Genomic DNA, 21,371 nt, shown 5'->3' with positions numbered 1-21,371 from the left:
CCCCTCCCTTCCAACATCCATGAACTGGGTTTCTGCAATGGAACCTTCTTCATAAGTGTTGCAAGTACTGGTTATCGATTCTGAGTTCTTTTTCAGACTGCAATAACTTTCACCCCTCAAACTTGGAACACCTATGCATGTTTATCCAGAAATAGAGACCACATATACTTGAGTATAAGCTCACCCAAATATAAGCCGAGACACCCAATTTTACCACAAAAAAACTGGGAAAACGTATTGACACGAGTATAAGCCGAGTGTGGCAAATGCAGCAGCTACTGGTAATGTTTTTTATTTTAAAAAAAATACCCCAAAATTGCATTAATTGGTGCATCAGTATGTTAAATGTTTTTAAATGTTTACATAAAATTGTAATTTAATATAAGACTGTCCAACTCTGATTAAACCATTATTCTGACCTTCTTCAATGTAAATGTGCTTAATGTATCCTTTCAATCATGATACAGAGAATAAAATAATAAATATAATACAAATAAAAATAATAGAGTAAAATAATGGAAATGTAACAACAACAATAATAGAATAAAATAATAAATGTAACAACAACAACAACAACAACTTAACATAATAAATAACCTTGAGCATAAGCCGAGGGGGGCTTTTTCAGCCTAAACAGCTTGAAAAACTAGTATATACGGTATATGACTCTATTTTAACTTCTCTCTGCCATTTAAAACAGTTGTCAAGTGCAAAGTTACAGTAGTTATTCAGCCAGTTTGCACCAAACTCAAGGCCTACAGGCCAAACCTAGATCACCCTAAGAGCCAGACATGTAGCCGGGGGGGGGGGGGGGGCTTGAGGGGCTTCAGCCCCCCCCCCCCCAAATTCTCATGGTGTTTTCGCAAAAAGGCCTTACTGGTGCATTATTTAAACGTGTTTATTCATATCACGATCTGATCACCATGCTCAATATATCCCATATGCATGGGGGTATTGGGGAAACGATACAAAAGGTTTGCTAGGATAGACCCTCTTTCACTCAGACTCAGCCCCCACCCCCCTCCCCGAATCGAAATCCTGGCTACGGGCCTGCTAAGAGCAGAATTCTTTCCAAGGTTGAACTTTTTTGCCTGCTATTCCTGCAGAACATGCTGTTGCAAACTAACAATGAATGTGTTTTCTCTTTCCTCATTCTCCTAATGGCAGTACTGCAAAAAAACAAAAATGGGGGTGGGTGGGTGATCCTACAAAGCCTTTGTAAAATGGACTGTATATGAAAGACCTTGATAACTGAGGTAGGCTTGTGTTGTCCTGCAAAAGGACATTGAATTTGTTCCTAGGGCATTGTAGCCAATGAATATATAGAGAGGGAGAAAGGAAAATGAAGCCCTTATTCACAGTCTGTGCAGAAAAGGGTGCTTGGCCATATCCATTTGCAAGTCTTTTAAAACCTTCTAACCTGTTCAGTTATTAGTTGATTGGTCACATAATGCTCACACCAAAGTTTCCTCACTGGTATCAAAATTTCTACAGACAGAAATCTGGCATTGACCCAAAATCAGCATCAAGCACATTCCAAGGAACTCTGACTGCATTCCCAGAACAAAACAATGCAAATATTGACAGCTTCAAGGAACAGCAAGATCTGTTAGGTTGAATCAGATGTAGGGTGCATCTACACAGTGGAATTAATGCAGTTCCAGACAACTTTTGTAGCACTAACCAAGAGGGGTCAGTGCTACAAAATCTTAGGAGTTATGGCTTTACATGGTGTTTAGCCTTCCCTGCCAAAGAATGCACCAAACTACAACTTCCATGAGTCCATTGCATTGAACTATGGTAAAGTGGTACCAAACTGCATTCTTTCCACAGTATAGATGTTCCCTTTGCCTTGTATTAGCGTCAAGCATATTCCAAGGTACTTTGGCAGCCTTCCCAGAACCAAACAATACAAGCATTTATTAAAGCATAAGCTACATGCAATTTCAAAGTCCCAAAGCATTGGCAGCTAAAGTGGCACGAAAATCTTGTGATTTTGCAGTTCTGCTTTATAAAAGGGGAGTGAAACAAGAGATTGTGGGTGGAGTTTTTATCAACCACTTAATTTCCCAAATACTGTGCAGAACTATCCTTTACTCTAGTGCTTTGACTTTAGATACAGAGTAGACAAACAGGATCCTTCTCTGTAAATATTCGTGCACAAAAACAAAACAGCCATGGAGAGTCTAATGTCTGCCTCATGGAACTTCGCTCAGCTTTTCCAACTCACTGTTGCTCTGATCCTGACCTGTGTGGCTCTGAAGGCCATCCAACTGTTTCAGACAAGGCAGAAACTGCTGAAGGGGCTGAGGGATTTCCCAGGGCCCCCCACTCACTGGCTCTATGGCCACATCCATATGGTAAGGGATCCTTTCTCTTTCTCCTATTGCAATATTGTTATTTGTGGGATCTTGTCCTGTGCCTTCTCCATTTTGTTGCTTCAAGCTGCATCTATACTGCCATATAATCCAATTTATCAAAGCAGAAAATCCACATTATCTGCTTTGAAGTGGATTATATGAGTCTACACTGTTATATAATCCAGTTCAAAGCATATAATCTGGATTTTATCTGGCAGTGTAGATCCAGCCTTAAAAAGAACTGTGCACAGCTTTTTGTTTGTTTAAGTTCAGTGACCAGAACTGTTTACAGTACGGATCCAGCATGTGACTTGGAGCCTGCAAGAGTTTTGGACTTCAGCCCCGAACATTCCTGACAGTTAGCCAAGTTGGCAAGGACTTCTGGGAGCTGAAGTAAAAAAAAAATCCTGAAGGACCAAAAGTTGGGAATTTTTTAGTTGCAGCTTTCAAAAATATATATTTGGGTGCTGAACTCAATTAACACACTGAAAATGCCATATCACACTCGGTTCTTTCACAAATTTGAGTGCTTTAAAAATAAAATCAGTTGTTCAGTTTTAAGTGAACCACGAGATGCAGAGACAATCTTAATAAATGGGGCTACAAAGTGGAATCCACAACATGCGAGTGCGGAGAAGAGCAAACCACAGACCACCTGCTGCGAAGCAACCTGAGCCCTGCCACATGCACAATGGAGGACCTCCTTGCGGCAACACCAGAGGCACTCCAAGTGGCCAGATACTGGTCAAAAAAACATTTAATCAACTACCAAGCTTGCAGACTTTGTGTTTTGTCTGTTTGTTTGTTTGTTTGTTTGCTTTTGTTAAAAATGTAATACAAATGTCTGGTTACTGCTGATACGATAAATAATAATATTAAGTACAGATGATAATGCTCCAGTGCAATTTTTGAGCTTTTGAATGGATTTATATTAGCGGATGATATTAGTATTTTGAAAATCTATTAGAAGAATCTAATCACTTTCTTACTGTTCACTCCCCACAATTAATGCAGTTGATATCTCAATGCTGTAGAATCATGGGAGTTGTAGTTTGGCGAGACACCAGCACTATTTGCCAAACAAGGCTAAAGACCTTTTATAACTACAGTTTCCAGGATTCCACAATATTGAGTTAAAGTGGTGTCAAACTGCATTATTATTTCATATCAAAAGCATTGCATAAATTAGTATAAAACTGATAAAAATAGAAGGCGCGCAGGCAGCTAAATATCTTTTGACCAAAAACAGGCAACAGCAACGGCATTGTCTGTAGCCTCCAACAATTCCTCCTCTGTACATGAGGCAGGGCACAGTGGACAAGCATACAGATGCGGAGTTGTCTGTTCTGCTCCACAGTCACACAAAGTGCCATTTTGCAAGGTTGTCTTTTGATCTGCCCACTCCGCTTCTGAGTCTATTCAGGGACTTCCAAGTTTTCCATTGGAGGAAGACCCTCGAAGGGGGCCATCTAATTGGGATTTCCTGGTTTAGCTTATAGATGTACCCAAGGACAGCACTTTACATCTTCCTTCCCCAGAATGAGCAACCATCACAACAAATTATAGCCTATTCATAGTCCTTTTAGTTGAGAGATGCTATTGCCTTTCCACAACAAATTATGTTTCTTAATTGCATGTAGTAGTCCATGATTTTAACTGTAAGTACCAACCCACAATGCAGATGGGACTCCAGAAAGAACTAATAAGTATACAGAAGTGGACAGAAGAATTTCCAAGATGTTTTCCTGTATGGTATGGAAGTTTCTTAGCTGGTTTAGCTATCAACCACCCTGAATATGTCAAAGCAGTATACAACAGAGGAGGTAAGCATGACTATTGTATTGATCCCAAGCACTTACCTCCATATCCTACCTATGGTACTAGGATAACCTCCACCCATTCTATTTGTGACTCTTGTTCTTAAATTAAACTGGTTGTGTATTAAATCTGTATTATTCAAACTGCATTTTGTCTTTTTTCATGCATATCTGTTTAATATAATTTAAATACAATGATTAATAACATTAAAGGAAATCTGAAATGCAATTATCGCACATTTTCTTATCCCGACTTAATTTTTGTATGTTTTATTACAGATCCAAAATGTCCTATATTTTATCATGGCTTGGTTCCATGGATTGGTAGGTATTTTCATGTGCCACCAAGATCTTTATGGAAAGACACCATAATTAAATAATAAATCTAGTTCTGGCTTTAATGCTTTTATCTGATTATGTTATTTGCTGATGGGTTCATTATTTCTCATATTTGTTATTTTTATTTTAACAGATTTTGTATGCTACATTTTATGTAGGTTACTAACTACTGTGAACGTTATTGTGTGGACAGAACATAGACAAATCTAATTGAACAAGCTTCCATAAATGTATCATACATCCAAAGGCATATATACATTAACCACAGTGATAAACAGGTCTCTGATGTTTTCAGAAATGCTTTAGTCCCATAGAGAGAATGTGTCCAGGTTGTGAATAAGATGTATTTTTTGGAATGAGTGCCAATTCTTCTCAATTTAGTGTAACTATATGATTGTGTTTAGTGATATGTTTTCTTTTTTGTTATTGCTTATTGTAAATTGTCTTTTTATATGTTGTACACCGCCGTGAGTCGCCCTAGGGCTGAGAACGGCGGTCAACAAATGCAGCAAATAAATAAATAATAAATAAATAAATCTGTCAATTCATGCTTGACATAGTTAGTTAAATATATGTTTTGGTTGTTTTATTAGTCCCCTTCAGCAAAACATTTAAGCCTAAGTGCCTGACTCTGAGGGCCTTCCAGACAGGTCCTATATCCCAGGATCTGATACCAAGTTTCCTGTTTATCCCCAATTATCTGGAAGTGGGGACTCATATAATCCAGTTAAAAGCAGAACATCTGGAATCTGTTCCTGGGATATAGAGCCTGTCTGGAAGGCTGGAAGGCCCTAAGAGATGTGTGTGTGTGTGTCTGTGTGTATCCATCCATCCATCCTTGCTTCTACTGTCTTCCAATAAAATACAAATGTATTTAATAATACAAGATATTTAATAATACAATTGGGAAGGGAAGGGGGCCATTTTTAGTTAGTCTCAGCAAGGAAAGCTAATGTATAGGACGTGTGGAAGCTTCCCGTATACAAAAGCTTCAACCCTTAAGATTTCCAGGGGAAAACAATTTTAAGAGCATCCAAGAATTTCCAGGAAAACAGCCCTAAAGACCAAAGAACTCCAGCTGGAGAACATCTAAGCTTTTACTGGTAGGTCCACTCGGCGTTTGAGAAGCAGTTCGACCCAGTAGCAGAGCCCACATCAGTATGGGTTAGATTACAGTCAGCCTGGGAGAAGTTAAAATGGGGATTTTCCTTTAAAGAAGAAGTTATTGAAGACAGTTGCCTGTCCTTCGTGGGCAAGATTAGGAATTCACCAGTTGCCTAAAAGCTTGGAATCATTTGCTTAACTTTACTGAAGACAAGACAAATTTATGTTTGATTGTTCCTTAATAAAAGACTTTGTTGTACTTCACAAGCCATCTAAAAGTCATTTGTGGTGAAAACCCTCTGAGAACTTCTCTTTAGTCCCCCTTGGCTTCCCGATGGGCAAAGATTGCACGTCCTGTTCTAAAGGAAAGTCTTTACAGGCCCAGCGCGTGACAGAATGTTAAGTGTTAGTGATCATGGTAGGTCAAACATTTGTCAGTAGAGCCCTGCTTGCAAAATGAAGCATTTCACTGTTTTGTTAAAAAAAATCACAACCAGAATCACTGGGGTGTTGTGTGGTTTTCAGGCTGCATGGCCGTGTTCTAGCAACATTTTCTCCTGATATTTTCCCTGCATCTGTGGCTGGCATATTTAGATATATAAAGTCCACTTGCTTTACTACCATCCGATCCTCTGAAGATGCCAGCCACAGATGCAGGCAAAACATCAGGAGAAAATGCAGCTATAGCACGGCCATAATAAATAATAATAAACTTTATTTATACCCCGCCACCATCTCCCTGAGGGGGACTCAGGGTGGCTAAAATGAGGCCAAGCCCAAAAATACAATACAGCAAAATAAAATACAAAATGCAAACAAAAAAAACCTACATTACATTTCTATGCTTTCTAAAATCTGCTTGTCATTTTTTGTAGGGAAAGGTTTATTGCTTCTGGAAGGGTCAAAGTGGCAACAACATCGGAGGCTACTCACTCCAGGATTTCATTATGAGATTCTGAAGTCTTATGTGATTCCAGTGGCTGAGTCTGTCAAAGTGATGCTGGTAGGAAACACCATTGTCCCATTCCTAGGATGCATTTGAAAGAGTGTGGCATTTTTGTGTACATGATTATTAGTCTCAGTTACCAGGATTCTCTCAGTCACCCATACAAAATCTGGAAACTGGAGTCAGCTGCAAGTCATCGGCATATACTGCTAATGATTTAGGATGTATCCATGTCATGACGTGATGTCCAACTCTATTACTCCTTTCCACCTGCTGCTAAGGAGGATGTTCAGGTCCTGAACTAGTGCTTGCCTACTGTGATGGTCTGGATAAGGGTGAACAAATTGAAATTGAATCCAGACAAGACAGGTACTCCTGGTCATTTGTAAGGCTGAACAGGGCATAGTGATACAGCCTATGTTGGTTAGAGTTACACTCCCCCTGAAGATGCAAGTTTACAACTTGAGAGTTCTCCTGGATTCATCGCTGAGCCTGGAACCCCAGGTTTGGCGGTGGCCAGAGGACTTTCACACAATTAAAACTTGTGTACTAGTTGTACCCGTACCTTGGGAAGTCAGATTTGATCACAGCAGTCCACATATATCTCAAATAGACTACTGCAACATGCTCTATGTGGGTTGCCTTTGAAGACTGTTTGGAAGCTTAAAGGAGGCCAGTAGGCGGCAGCCAGGTTTCTAACTGAAGCAGGATACAGGGAGCACACAAATCCCTTGCTGCACCAGCTCCACTGGCTGCCAGTTGGCTACCAAGCACCATTCAAAATGCTGGCTTTAGCCTATAAAGCCCTAAATGGTTCCGGCCCAACTTACCTATCCAAACATATCTCACTCTAGGAAACGTCTCAGAGGTTAAGATCGTCCCGGGAGGCCCTTCTCTCAATCCCACTTCCCTCACAAGTGCGACTAGTGGGGACGAGAGACAGCCTTCTCAGTGTTTGTCCCTCGGCTGTGGAACTTCCTCCCCAGGGAAATTAGATCAGCCCCCTCCCTCCTTACCTTCATGAAGAAAGTCAAATCCTTGTTGTGGGACCAAGCGTTTACACAGTGATTTCTAGTGCAACAATTGAAGTTTCAGTGCAATAATGAACAATACAAATGACAATTAGAATGGCTCTTTGTATATGTTTTGAATTGCATGATTTTAAAGAATTGTTTAATTGATATGTTTTAACTATGTGATTTTAATGTATTGTCAAAGGCTTTCATGGCCGGAATCACTCGGTTCTTGTGGGTTTTTTCGGGCTATATGGCCATGTTCTAGAGGCATTTCTCCTGACGTTTCGCCTGCATCTATGGCAAGCATCCTCAGAGGTGACCTCACCTCTGAGGATGCTTGCCATAGATGCAGGCGAAACGTCAGGAGAAATGCATCTAGAACATGGCCATATAGCCCGAAAAAACCCACAAGAACCTATGTGATTTTAAATTATATGTTGTTTTATTTTAATATGTATTTAAGGTATCAAATTGTGCCTTACTTTTTGTCTTTGACAAAGTATCCCATCTGTCAATATAGATATAGTTTTCTGTTTATAAGAGGTTCAAAATAATTACCTGAATAAGCTTGTAACACACCTCCCCCAACACAAAACATACACACACACAAACGGGACTGTTTGGAAAGAATAGAGTAGTGACTTTGTTTAGACCAGTGGTTCTTAATCTGTGGGTCTCCAAGTGTTTTGGCCTACAACTCTCAGCCAGTTTGCCAGCTGTTAGGATTTCTGGGAATTGAAGCCCAAAACATTTGGGGACCCACAGGTTGAGAATCACTGGTTTAGACTGATTAGGGATGCTACTTATATAGAATCAAAGCAGTTTGATGCCACTTTAACTGCCATGGCTCAATGCTGTGGAATAATGGGAGTTGTAATTTTACAAGATCTTCAGCCTTCTCTGCCAAATTCCGGTGCTTCACAAAACTACAACTCCTGTGATTCCATAGCATTATCCTGAAAGCAAGACTCCTGGTGTCCCTTTATAAGCTGCTTCTGTGATGGGACAAGTATAGATCATACCAGTGGTGAATCTCAGACATACCACTGGTTTCTGTTTTCTATGTATTAAATATGAGTACAGATCTTACCATTGATAATAATTATCTGAATCCATATTGAAATCCAGTGGGAATTGTTTAGCAAAAACGCATTGGATTGTGCTGCTTTTATTGGAAATTTTCCCCACACTTTCTTGAAGCAGATGTTGTATTTCAATTTGTCAAGCCAAGCCAGATATCTAAAATCTATCAACGGATATATTTGCTCTTTCACATTCCTTTCTACTGTGTTATAAGGCTAAATGGGACACATTGTCCTCACAAGACAGTGAAGTATCAGTGGAAATATATAACCATGTCAACTTGATGACCCTTGACAGCATCCTGAAATGTGCATTCAGTTTCCAGAGCAACTGCCAGATGGATAGGTCAGTTAAGAATATTGTCATACTCCAGTGTGATTACTGCTTCTAAATGTTGCTATGCTGACACTGCTTTGTATTGGAGACAGGATATGCTTAGAATCTTGGCTATTACTTGCTATTCTTCTTTGTGGTTTAGAGTCAGTAATGTGGTCCCAATGACTACTTTACAGTGTTTTCATGCACTTCAGTTCCTTTAAAGGTGTAGTATTCTCCCATTGTGAAATGCAGGATCTATCTTTAAATGGGCTTTCACACTGGAGTTCACTCTCTCCTGTTGTGTACCCATGCCCGAATGTTTACTATATTAAAGAGCATTACCTTTTGCCATCATAACATTATGTTCAGTCGCTGTGACATAGTTTTTTTAGGTTCTGTGTGAGTATAACTCAACAACCGAGCTGGGTATAAGAAAATATATTTGGAAAAAATGCACCCAACATTTCCAAATATCGATCCAAATGTTTTTAAGTTCAGATTTTTCCACATTTTGTGATTTACATTTTCAAAACTCACTAGAATTCAAATATTTGAGGCACTAACAAATTGTTCATGAAACAATTGGAATTCATCCCCACATAAGAAATATTTGACTAAACTTATATTCCCAATCCACATTACTTGTGTTGGTATGCTGTGTAGTATGGGACCATTTAATTTTGGAATTTTAATTTTAATTTCAGAATAAAAATAGAATTTAAATGAATTTCTACCTCCCATCCTAATAATTAATTTTAATCAAACCAAAGTGAAGGAAACCTTCACTGATTTGGTGCAAAGAAGAAGAGAGATGTGTTCAGATGATAATTCAGGGTTCTTTATTTTGGGGAGATTATTAAATGTGCTCTGCTGTATGACAGAGAGAAATTGGTTGAATTAAATGGGGAATATAGTTTGAGGGCCCTGGGAACTATACTATGAACTCTTTCCCATGGGGGCAGAGAACATTATATTACCATGGTGTTATGTCCTATAGCATTATAAGGACATCCCTCCTTTCTCATTCCTCTTCACATGATGTCTTTTCTTGCCGGTTTTACCAAAATTATTGACTTTCAGATTTATTCCACAAGACAGCATAGTCCCCACCCACTCCATTTTAAAAAGACAAAACCTTTTTTTTGGGGGGGGGGGGGAGCTTATGGGATACTTGACTTTTTCCTCCAATTTTGCTACCCTAGAATAGACCCAAGCAGATGATCTTAAATATGTCACCACTAGAGGGAAAAATCCCCTCTGATCCAGCAACTCTACAGTTGACCAAAGCAGCTCATCTTACACCAGACATCACTTAATTGTTTAGTTATTTATTTATTTACTGCACTTATACCCCACCCTTCTCACCTTGAAGGGGACTCAGGGCAGCCTTACAAAGGCAACAATTCAATACCCCATAGATATCAATACATAAACAAAGCATTAAAATCCAAAACAAAACAACAGACATTAAACAACAATTAAAATCACTCAATCCAAGACATATTCCAACGCCGAAATCACACAATCCAAGACATATTCCAAGGGGAAACCAGACTTTAGAAAATTACCATGCCAGGCTCATGAAGCAGGATTTTGGGAGAGAAATGTTAATGCTTGGTAGCAGACTCTCCATAGAAACACCCCTTACTCAAAATCACTGAAGCGGTTCAAGAAATTGAAAGCTCTATCCCACATGTTTTTGGGCGTTTCCTCTAGTTATAACCCGGTTCCTGAATCCTTGCTCAGGAACTCCCTTTTTTTGGGATTGTTTCAGATGTTTCCCTAACGAAACATGACAGAAAGCTGATAGAAAGTTCCCTTGCAATGTGGGAAGAACTCCATCATAAATCGGATCCTCGATGGATTCTAAGTGTTTAGAAATTGGGGGGGGGGGGGCAGAGCCGTAATGTAAATAAAGGGAAAGCACCACTTTAAGAAAGAACAGCTGTAAGCACAATAGTGTATAATCTTTCCAGTCTAAGGCTCAGTTCTGTTCAGTTGTGTTGGTGGCAACTACTTGTATTAAGAGATGTTATATACTGCTAAAAGAATGCAAGGCTGAATGCTCAGTCAATCAACTCTAATTGGGACCAGCAGCTTGATCTATGCTCAAGCCTGTTTTCCAGCTGAAGACACGCTCATTGAGTATGTGAGGACCATATAATTGGGAAACATGTTATAACAAAGAGTGCATCTGTGCTGTAGATTAATGCAACTTAGCCCCACCTTAACTGCCATGGCTCAATGCTGTGGAATGCAGCAACTCTTCTTTCACCAGGAGGACTGGCACATTGAAACATGGAGTGGAAACACCACATTGTGCCTTTCATTTTATTCTGTTACTTTTTTTAGTTTGTTACAAAACAAAAATATATCAAAATTTATTTTAAATATATTTTAAAGCGGCAGCTACTAAAATAAAAATGAAACTTCATCTTCCTTGGAATTTACCTGCTCTTCTAAATTTCCTCAAAGGGACAATTTCCATGTTAAAACTATCGCTGATCTCGCCTTCCTGATCAACGAGAGAACTCTTGTACCCCTGTATCAAAATGATTTCATTTACTCGTTGAGCTCCCAAGGACGTTGGTTCCACAAAACCTGCAGATTAGCTCACCTTCACACAGGTATGCCCCTTTGATCTCTATCACCTTGGCCCAGAAACTGTTTCATAAACTGTGCTATTAGGCTTGGGTAACAATGGAAAATTTGGTTCTAAACTCGTTTCGTTTTTAGGGGGGCCCTTGCGTTTCGTTTTTTTAAAGAATTCCGAAATTTTCCTTTAAAAAAGGTTGAAATATACGAAATTTCGTAAAATTACGAATCGATTCGTTAATGGCGGACGCGATTGCGCAATATGCTAAAAAACCCTCCAAATGGGACAGGGGGAACTTCTGAAGCTTCCCTCTCCCTCTGTTGTTGACTGTTGGTGTGATAATTTATTTTTTATCATTGATAAAACAAACAACAACTATAAAACTTGCACCAGACATACGGAAATAATTACGAAACAATTACGAAACAATTTCGAAACAATTTTGAACCAATTACGAAACAATTACGAAACAATACAAAATAAATTGGAAAAATTGTTTCGATTTTAAATTACTCCTCACAGTAGTCCTGCATGGCTCAATATTGGATCATAAGCTAATTTAAATACAAATTAATAACGAATTACGAAATTAACGAACAAAACCGCCCAAGCCTATGTGCTATTGTTGTTATTGCAGCTGCTGTTGTTGTTGTTGTGGTCATTTTAGGCAGAACCCATGACACTGAACATTACACCTGCATCCACCTGTGACTGATCCAATGGGATATTTTCCAATATCACAGGTTGAATAGTGGCCATTTGTGATTGAAGGCTGCTCCCAGAACAGTTTTGGACTGTCTGATTCCACTGTTTCCATCAAACAACTACGATCAAATAATTGCGCCGCAAAAACCTACTTTGCTTTGACAGGAATTGTGAAGGAATGGTATCTCTCCCTCTTGTTCACTTTCTCTTTATCAGGAAATTGAGAAACAGAACAGTGTTCCTTGTTCCTGCAGAAGATACATGATATATGTTCTTTCAAAGGCTTTCTGGCACAACATTAGCTGTGAATAAATTATATAAATTGAGAGGTTGTGGATTACAAGCTCTTGTCCATTGCTCTTCCCTTCCCTTCCCTTTATAGACTCAGCAGCCTTTTGGCCATAGCTTTGAAGCATCTTATTAATTTATTGCACCAACTTACCATTCATTTTCCCACTTCACTGAAATAGCAATCAGTGAAATAATGAAGGCAAGCAAAATTATTAAAAATGTAATTGTAAATTGTTGCCAACATTATGGCAACAAGAATGGTTGACAACTGGGAAATAGAGGGAGAAAACGTGGAGGCAGTGACAGACTTTGTATTTCTAGGTGCAAAGATTACTGCAGACACAGACTGCATCCAGGAAATCAGGAGACACTTACTTCTTGGGAGGAGAGCAATGTCCAATCTCGATAAAATAGTGAAGAGTAGAGACATCACACTGGCAACAAAGATCCGCATAGTTAAAGCAATGGTATTTCCCGTAGTACCCTATGGATGTGAGAGCTGGACCATAGGGAAGGCTGAGCAAAAGAAGATAGATGCTTTTAAACTGTGGTGCTGGAGGAAAGGTCTGAGAGTGCCTTGAATTGCGAGAAGATCCAACCAGTCCATACTTCAGGGAATAAAGCCCCACTGCTCATTGAAGGGAAGGGCAGTAGAGGCCAAGATGAAGTACTTTGGCCACATCATGAGAAGACAGGAAAGCTTGAAGAAGACAATGGTGCTGGGGAAAATGGAAGGAAAAGGAAGAGGGGCCGACCAAAAGCATGATGGATGGATGGCATCCTTGAAGTGACTGGCTTGACTCTGAAGGAGCTGGGGGAGGTGACAGCCGACAGGGAGTTCTGGCGTGGGCTGGTCCATGAGGTCATGAAGAGTCGGAAATGACTGAACAAATGAACAACAAAATTATTAAAAACCAAAGGAAGGCAAACTACATTTCTGATGATGCTTATTCTTATAAACGACACTTTAATAAAATTTTGGGACCTAAAAAGGAAAGAGACAGGAAGAGCTACAACAATAACAAAACTTTATTTATATACCGCTCTATCTCCCCGAGGGGACCCAGAGCGGTTTCTAAGTAACATCATCAATACTTACAGAGTAGACAACATAGACATAAAATTAACAAAACAATATAAGCACAATAGTACATATATATTAAAAAGTAATCCTGCCTGTTCAAGGCAATTTAAAAGGCCGGGCCGAGACTGGGGCAAGCTCAAAATTTCTAGAGGACCTGGAAAAATAGGTGCAGTTCTATAGCAGGCAACAACAGTAACAGGTACAGTCTATGGCTGTTTATTTCCAGGGCCTATTAGAGGGAGTGACCTGGGTAATTGGTAGGAAAAATAAGGCTATATTCAACAATGTCTGAGGCTGAGCTAGAACTAGCTATTCTCAAAGGCTTGTTCAAACTACCAGGTCTTCAGGCTCTTACAAAAGGAGGGGAAGGATGGGGGCTGTCTTATTTCCCTAGGAAGGGCATTCCAGAGATGGGGGGCTACCACCAAGAAGGCCCTCTCTCTCGTCCTCCAAGGAAGGACAAAGGAGTCCGGACACAAAAAAAGACGTTCTCATGATTACCTGTCAATGTATGGTGTAGGGATCGATAGGAGGAGCTTTCCAGCAAATATTGAGGTGGGGATAAGGCAGGAAAAGTTCCTTATGTGTGCCACCATACAGATCATTTAAGCCTATATAGGAAATTAACAAAAATATCAGTTTTGCATGGTTTAGAAAATTCCTTCTCTTTAGCCTATCTTGTTTTCCCTATGTTCTTTCCCTTCTACTGTTTCTCTCTTGTTCTTACATTATGTTTTTTGTTTTCCTTCAAGGCAGTGTCTTTAGGTTCTTTTCTCTGTTTAGTCTCTTCTTTTCAGGGAAGGAAGAAGAGATGGAGAAATCCCTAAGACTCATCACAGAGGAATCAGGATAGTTAGATATAAAGAGAGATGACTTAAGGTCACTCAGACTTTCGGACCCTATTACTATTTACCACTATGTGGCATTTTTCACTCTTTGATGCTATGCATTATTACATTTCCAACTAAATTTGCCTTAATCCAATTGCTGGCTCCAGTTAGAGTAAATCCAGTGAATCAGTTGCTGAAAGGTAAGCCAACACATGCAAATTCCATTGGGATTCATCCTGCTATTTATGTGGAAACAGTATGGAATTTAGGCCATTAAAATGAAGTATCTGTTGCATTTTTAAAGTTGCTATGCTAACTAAAAGATAATCTCGATGCAGGAAAATTGCATCTTATTTTGCATAACAAGAATACTTAATATTCTGCTTTTATGATAAATATTTTACACTATGCCTCTTTCATATGTTTACTACAGATAAAATTATTCAAAAAAGACAAGAATCCCTCAAGGCTGGAGACAAGACATTGTTCAAAGGGAAGCATTTTGACTTTCTGGATATCCTTCTTTTGACAAAGGTCAGTACTGTGAATATTTCAGAAAAGCAGAAAACCAGCAGGTAAGGGTGAAATAGACGTAATAAATTATATATAGATGTAGATGCAGGCACATTGACAAGTATTCCAAAGGCTTTGTACTGTGGAAATGAACATATTTCCTAAATCTTCTGTATTTTAAAACAATACTTTTTGTTATTAGATATAATAAGAAATAAGTGTAGATGATAAGAAGAAGAAACAGAGAAATGGGAGGCAGATGAAGCAACTGGTAATATCAGAAACCTACTCTTTGAAGGGCATTTCTGCATATATTGTGTTCCTTTAATAACTGTCTTCCTCTACTTTTATTTCCACGAATAATTTAGCTTTGTGAAGTCTGCTTTTGTTTAAATCATCACACTGACAGCACTCCTACATTACTAGGATGAAAGGGGAAATCCGTTACCTCAAGAAGATCTACGTGCCGAAGTGGCCACTTTCATGTTTGCAGGTCATGATACCACAGCCAGTGGGATTTCATGGCTGTTTTACTGCATGGCTCAAAATCCTGAACATCAGGAGAAATGCAGGGAAGAGATAAAAGAAGTCCTCGGCGACCAAGAAACCATTCAATGGTGGGACTTAGTTTTTAACCTTCACCTTTTTATTGTTTTTTCTTTTAAAACTAGGGTGAGATGCAGTGGATTTCATCTGGAGACAAAACTTGTTTATGGAGTTTCAGACAAAAAAAGTAACACACTGGTTCATCACACTAGAGAATGAATCTACTTTAAATCCAGTTTCTGCCTCCTGCAGAGTTCTGGGATTTGTAGTTTAATGAGGCTGTTAAAGGCTCCTCCCTAAACTACAAACCCCAGAATTCTGCGGGAAGCAGAAACCGGATTTAAAGTAGATTCATTCTCTAGTGTGATAAGGTCAACAGTTGCATAAGATTATCTTTGAGGTTATTTATTTATTGTGTCAGAAGCAAATTGAGGGTACAGTTGTCATGTATTTAAAAACACAAACAAAGTTAAACACTTGGCTTTATGCTAAATGTCCTTTGATCAATAGCTGGCCACTTGGAGTGCCTCTGGTGTTTCTATAAGAAGGTTCTCCATTGTGTATGTGGCAGGGCTCAGACTGCATTCCAAAAGGTGGTTTGTGGTTTGCTCTTGCATGTCGTCAACTCCACTTTGTAGCCCCATTTCTTAAGGTTGGATCTGTGTGCCTCCTTCCCTCCTCATTTTCCCGCACACTCCTCCCTCCCTCCTCCTCTCTGCATGCCTCCCTCCCTCCTTTCACTGCACCTGCCTCCCTCCTCCTCGCACAGTGAGAGGAGGAGGAGGGAGGCGTGTGCATGGCAAGAGGAGGGAGGGAAGTAGCGCAGCGAAAGGAAGAGAGAGGTGCACACAGGGCAAGAGGCCCTCCTCCTCGCCTCATGTGCATGACCCTGTCACTAAGTGCCCAGATGCAAGAAGATTGGAGGGTTTGTCAAAACAGTTTGACTGTGATGTCTGGAAAATCTAGTGCTAGTTTTGTCATTAGATGAACCAGGATACTCCAAGTACCCTTGCAAAGTTCTGTGAAAGCATGTAGGTTTGTGCAGATTTCAACTCTAATAGTTCAGTTGTTTTCTTTTTAAAAGTTGGCAAGTTATGCACCGAGACAGGAACGATCTTTTAAATCTTTATGTGTGCAGCAATATGTAGTATAAAAGGTCTACTGATGCCTCGGTTAATGTAATTTTATTGGTATCTATTTTTATTTTGAAATTTACCAGTAGCTGCTGCATTTTCCACCATCAGCTTATACTCGAGTCAGTAGGTTTTCCCATTTTTGTTTTTGGTTTTTGTGATAAAACTAGGTGCCTCAGGTTATATTCGGGTTGGCTTATACTCAAGTATATACGGTAATAATGTCAAGATAACAGAAATGACAATAAGCAGGAAGTTTTTGGTATGTAATGTATATTATATGGAGTCAGAAGGCATATTCGTTTTAGTGTTAGACTATGACACTAGATAATAGAGTTCAAATCCCCACTTGGGTAAGTAAACTCACTGGGAGGCCTTGACAGGTCCCAGAAAATGCCATGATAGGTGACACTGAGAGTTGTCATAAATTGGGACATTTTGAAAAAGTGCTCTTTGCCAGGCAATTGCCTATTTAATTTGTCCCACAATTTCAAAACTTTAGTAGTTTTGTTTGACATATAAGAGATCCTCATGGGTGGCATATTCTATGCTTTTTCACTGATTCCGACAATTTAAAAAGCTTATTTCTTTTCACCAAATCAAATATTTCTGCTCAGAGTAATCCAGAAAGTGTTTAGGGGAGTTTTTAAATTAATTCAATTATTGGCACTTTCCTCTAGTGTATTTTCTGTGTTCTTTACAGGGATAAGCTAGGAAAGTTAACATACACCACTATGTGCATCAAAGAGAGCCTTCGGCTTTACCCACCAGTACCCTTAATAGCTCGAACACTGGATTCCCCTCTGACATTTGAAGATGGACGAACCCTGCCAAAAGGTCAGTTTTTTCTCTTCTGTTCTCAAAGACAAGCAGAACAGCTATGCAATTGAAGGCAGATTAACAGAAACACATAGTTTCCATGAAATATCATTGCAAAATAACCCAACTCTAAATAAAAACCCATAATTCAAAAACAGAAGTACAGACAAAACAGTTTGGAAGCTTGGTTTGCATAATGCTAGCTGCCCTTTTTCTGACTGTTGAAATAACATCACTTTGTCCTTCGTAGCAGACCCAGTGCACGGGGATGGTGAGGTCAATCTAAAAGAGTAGATACACTTTTGTCATTGCTCTATCATTCTAGTTCAGCACACCTCAACTCAGACAAGGAAATGATAAATAAGACACTGATACAAATCTCTCCTGCCATATTTATTGTAAAGGTGATACCTGTATAATCTTTCATAAATGGGTAAAAATTTATTTAAGAGAGAAGATGGTCTTTGACATATTGTGGTCTTCCCAGATGAATTTTGGTATTAAAAATGAAGAGTTTTATAGTTGGCCTAGACATTAATTAGGAACCAACAATGAATGCAATGTCAGACGATATGCCCCAAACAGCTGTCTTCTCTTAGTATTATGGCAGCTGAAGGAGCCGTGGTGGCGTAATGGGTTAAATCCTTGTTCCATCTGAACTGCTGACCTGAAGGTCGGTGGGGTGAGCTCCTGTCTGTCAGCTCCAGCTTCCCATGCGGGGACATGAGAGAAGACTCCCCCTGGGCAACGTCTCTGCAGACGGCCAATTCTCTTACACCAGAAGCAACTTGCAGTTTCTCAAGTCACTCCTGACACGAAAAAAAATGAACTTTGAGACACTTGTAGTTCTCAACATCTTTCCAAGTCAGAGGCATATAAAGCCTCATTAGAGAAGTCTGGTTTTGATTGCACTGATTCTTCTTGTCCAGGAAGGGTATAAATGGCATGTGTGCTTTCCTAACATTCATACTGAAACCATGAACTGAGCTTACAGCAAATTTCTAATTTTACTACCCCTTGTTCTTCTTCCTTTAGGTTTCCTAGTTGGAGTGTGTATATTTGCTCTTCACAGAAATTCTGAAGTATGGGATAACCCTAAGGTAGGTGAATAAACCAATTAGTGATCATGTATATGGAGGAAATGGATAGAACCAGGCACACTTAAAACTGAAAGTCAAAAACCAAGGAAACTGGAATAATGTCATTGTTTAAAAGAATGGCACATAATTCTTATAGTGAGTTCATATGCTATAGGTATGGAAAGGATCACTCTGATCCTTTTTAGCAAGAATTTTCCACATATAAAGATCTACAGTGATCCAAAGAGGCCAAAACCAAGTAAACTAGATTTGACAACCTAATTTGCACAGTGTAACCAACCTTACAGGACAGTATATTATCAATGGCTTGGAAAGATGAGGATGTAAGAATAGACAATGTCTGTTAAGGTTAGACAGTTTGGTGACTTTTATTATTTTAACCCATTAAACTGTAAACATCCCCCAACATGTCATGTGATCGGGAATAAGGGAGGTCTAGTCCATAGTATCTAAAGAGTACCAGAATAATGAACTTCTGTTTCTGATACAGGGATTTCTTCACCTATTGACTGGCAATAAGAAAATGCCTAAATATTCTCCATGTGCCAGTAACATGACTCCTTACATCCTCCACCTGCAGAATTCCTTTTACAGCGTGCCAACAAATGCTTGAAAAATGCACTTTGAATGTGCCCCAAAACTGATATTTGCATGTAGTGCAGTGTGCAAAGCAATGACTAGGAGCTGGCATATGTAGGACTGTTGGATGATTGCAATGCAGCTGTTCATCAAAAATTGGGCCTAAGAGCCCTTGCTGCCTCAGTTCAAGAACCTGTACTTTTTGTTTTCTGTTTCAGGTATATGATCCAATGCGGTTTTCCCCAGAGAATTCACATTTGCGCCATCCTTACGCATATCTCCCTTTTTCAGCTGGGTCAAGGTAATGATATTTAATGTTTTTAATGTATCCATTTATGCTTCTTTTGCTCCTGAATTTACTTACATGGTCAGAAATTTATGCCAGGAGTGTGGGACAGATATCCATATCATTTGACACCTCACATAATAGATGAGGGTATGTTACTGTGAGTGGAAGAAAAGAGGCCCTAAGGAAAATTGAAAAAGATATCAATAAGGCATGCTAAACATACCAGGAAAACAGTCCCTGTGCTGCTTGGGAGAAAGCTCATTAAATGTAGTAAGACTTTTGAATAGACAAGTAGAGTGTTCCACTGTTAGTTTATCTAACTAACTGTAACTGAATATAAGGACCATAAGGAAAGGTAAAAGTTTCCCTTGACATTTAGTCTAGTCATGTCCGACTCTGGAGGGTGGTGCTCATCTCCATTTCTAAGCTGAATAACCAGGATTGTCTATAGACAATCTATAGAATGTCTATAGATTGTCTATTGTCTATAGACGTCTCCATGGTCATGTGGCTGCCATGACTGCATGCAACACCCGCCGACGCAGTACCTATTGCTCTACTCATGTTTTCAAACTGCTAGGTTGACAGAAGCTGCAGTTAACAGCAGGAGCTCACCTCACTCCCCAGATTCGAACCGCTGACTTTTCAGTCAGCAAGTTCAGCAGCTCAGCAGTTTAACCCACTGTGCCACTGGGGGCTCCAAGGATAATAAGTTGAAATTTATTTTATGAGCTATACCTCCATGAATGCACATAGTATTCCTTTGATGCATTCACAATGGATACACATAACTAATGGAATTGTATATGTACTCCAGCAGCAATATAGCTCCACCTATATGTTGCTGTTTTTTTTTAAAAAAAATCAATTATATAAGAAAACAAAAATACCTTTTTAACATAGGTGTAAGGGGTTTTTTGAGGGGGGTTGTTTTTTGGGGGGTTTCTTTTTTGCTTTTTAAAACTTTTTTCTGCAACTCAGTAAAATAAGTAAATAAATGCCATTTCTATAAAATTCTTCACAGTTTTATTGAACCATTTCATTCTGGCTCCTGTGCAGCAACACTTTTAACATTTAAGCATAAAAAGGGAGAAATGGTGAAGTCAAATGTCATCCAGTGACTCAGATGCTGGGAATCATACTTATGTGTGGAAGTTTATCCATTGTTTAAATCATTCCAAACCCAGTAGGGGCAAATCTATGAATTAGGGGGCAACATTTGCCACTGAATGATCTGGAACGGAGGGTTATATCTGCTGCTCTCCTGCCTTCTGAAAAAGATTTGATAAAGAGCTTTTGTCCTCAAATGGATCGTAAGGGATACAGAGGGGAGCAATTCTACAATGCTTGCAGCCCCTTCTGAACTGTTACAAACTTTGTTTCCAACACAGTTTCTTCTGGGCCAACTCCAGTCAAGGTAGTGAATTTTCCCCCATGTCCACCAGGAGATATACAGTAGATAGTGTTGATTGTTTTGTTAACCATTACTTGGCCATTCCCTACAAAATATAATATTGTCTCATCTCTCTATTTGCTTAGAAACTGCATTGGACAGCAGTTTGCCATGATGGAGATGAAAGTGGCTCTTGCATTGACATTGCTCCAGTTTGAGCTGAAGCCAGACCCAGCAAATCCTTCAATTCCGGTGGCTCAGTTGGTCATACGCTCCAAGAATGGAGTACATCTGAAACTGAAGAAGCTTCACTGACATATTATGATGCCGTGTACTTTTTAAGCCACTGGAGTCATGTTCCACCCTGCAATTAAAAGAATTAAACCCCATATGAAGAATCTTGTATTTTCTTCTTGCATTCTGGATTAATATACGTGAACAATCACGTACATTATTAAACAATAAAGACTGATTAATTTTAACTAATATAACTAATGTAAAATAGACTAA

General features: G+C 39.3%; 1 protein-coding gene across 1 annotated transcript; it reads left to right on the top strand.

The window, feature by feature from the left end:
* The first annotated feature begins 1,430 nt into the window (after positions 1 to 1,430).
* LOC137096979 (cytochrome P450 4A11-like) lies at positions 1,431 to 21,250 on the top strand. Its single transcript, XM_067467894.1, has 12 exons — positions 1,431 to 2,360; positions 4,042 to 4,183; positions 4,457 to 4,501; positions 6,496 to 6,623; positions 8,880 to 9,010; positions 11,459 to 11,610; positions 14,923 to 15,023; positions 15,429 to 15,619; positions 17,385 to 17,518; positions 18,536 to 18,600; positions 19,398 to 19,480; positions 21,008 to 21,250. Exons 1-12 carry the CDS (start codon positions 2,178 to 2,180, stop codon positions 21,174 to 21,176), a joined length of 1,524 nt encoding a protein of 507 aa, XP_067323995.1. The 5' UTR covers positions 1,431 to 2,177; the 3' UTR covers positions 21,177 to 21,250.
* Positions 21,251 to 21,371: the final 121 nt, after the last annotated feature.

This window comes from Anolis sagrei, chromosome 4, assembly GCF_037176765.1.
Source record: "Anolis sagrei isolate rAnoSag1 chromosome 4, rAnoSag1.mat, whole genome shotgun sequence".
Classification (NCBI taxonomy): Eukaryota; Metazoa; Chordata; class Lepidosauria; order Squamata; family Dactyloidae; genus Anolis; species Anolis sagrei.
This window is presented reverse-complemented; position numbering and strand designations above follow the sequence as displayed.

What these genes read in the sequence shown, in the direction of transcription:
- LOC137096979 (XM_067467894.1), top strand. Translation starts at nt 2,178, where the DNA reads ATGGAGAGTCTAATGTCTGCCTCATGGAACTTCGCTCAGCTTTTCCAA. An exon ending in TCTATGGCCACATCCATATG is followed by an intron (nt 2,361 to 4,041) that starts GTAAGGGATCCT and finishes CCCACAATGCAG; the next exon opens with ATGGGACTCCAGAAAGAACT. An exon ending in CCTTTTTCAGCTGGGTCAAG is followed by an intron (nt 19,481 to 21,007) that starts GTAATGATATTT and finishes CTATTTGCTTAG; the next exon opens with AAACTGCATTGGACAGCAGT.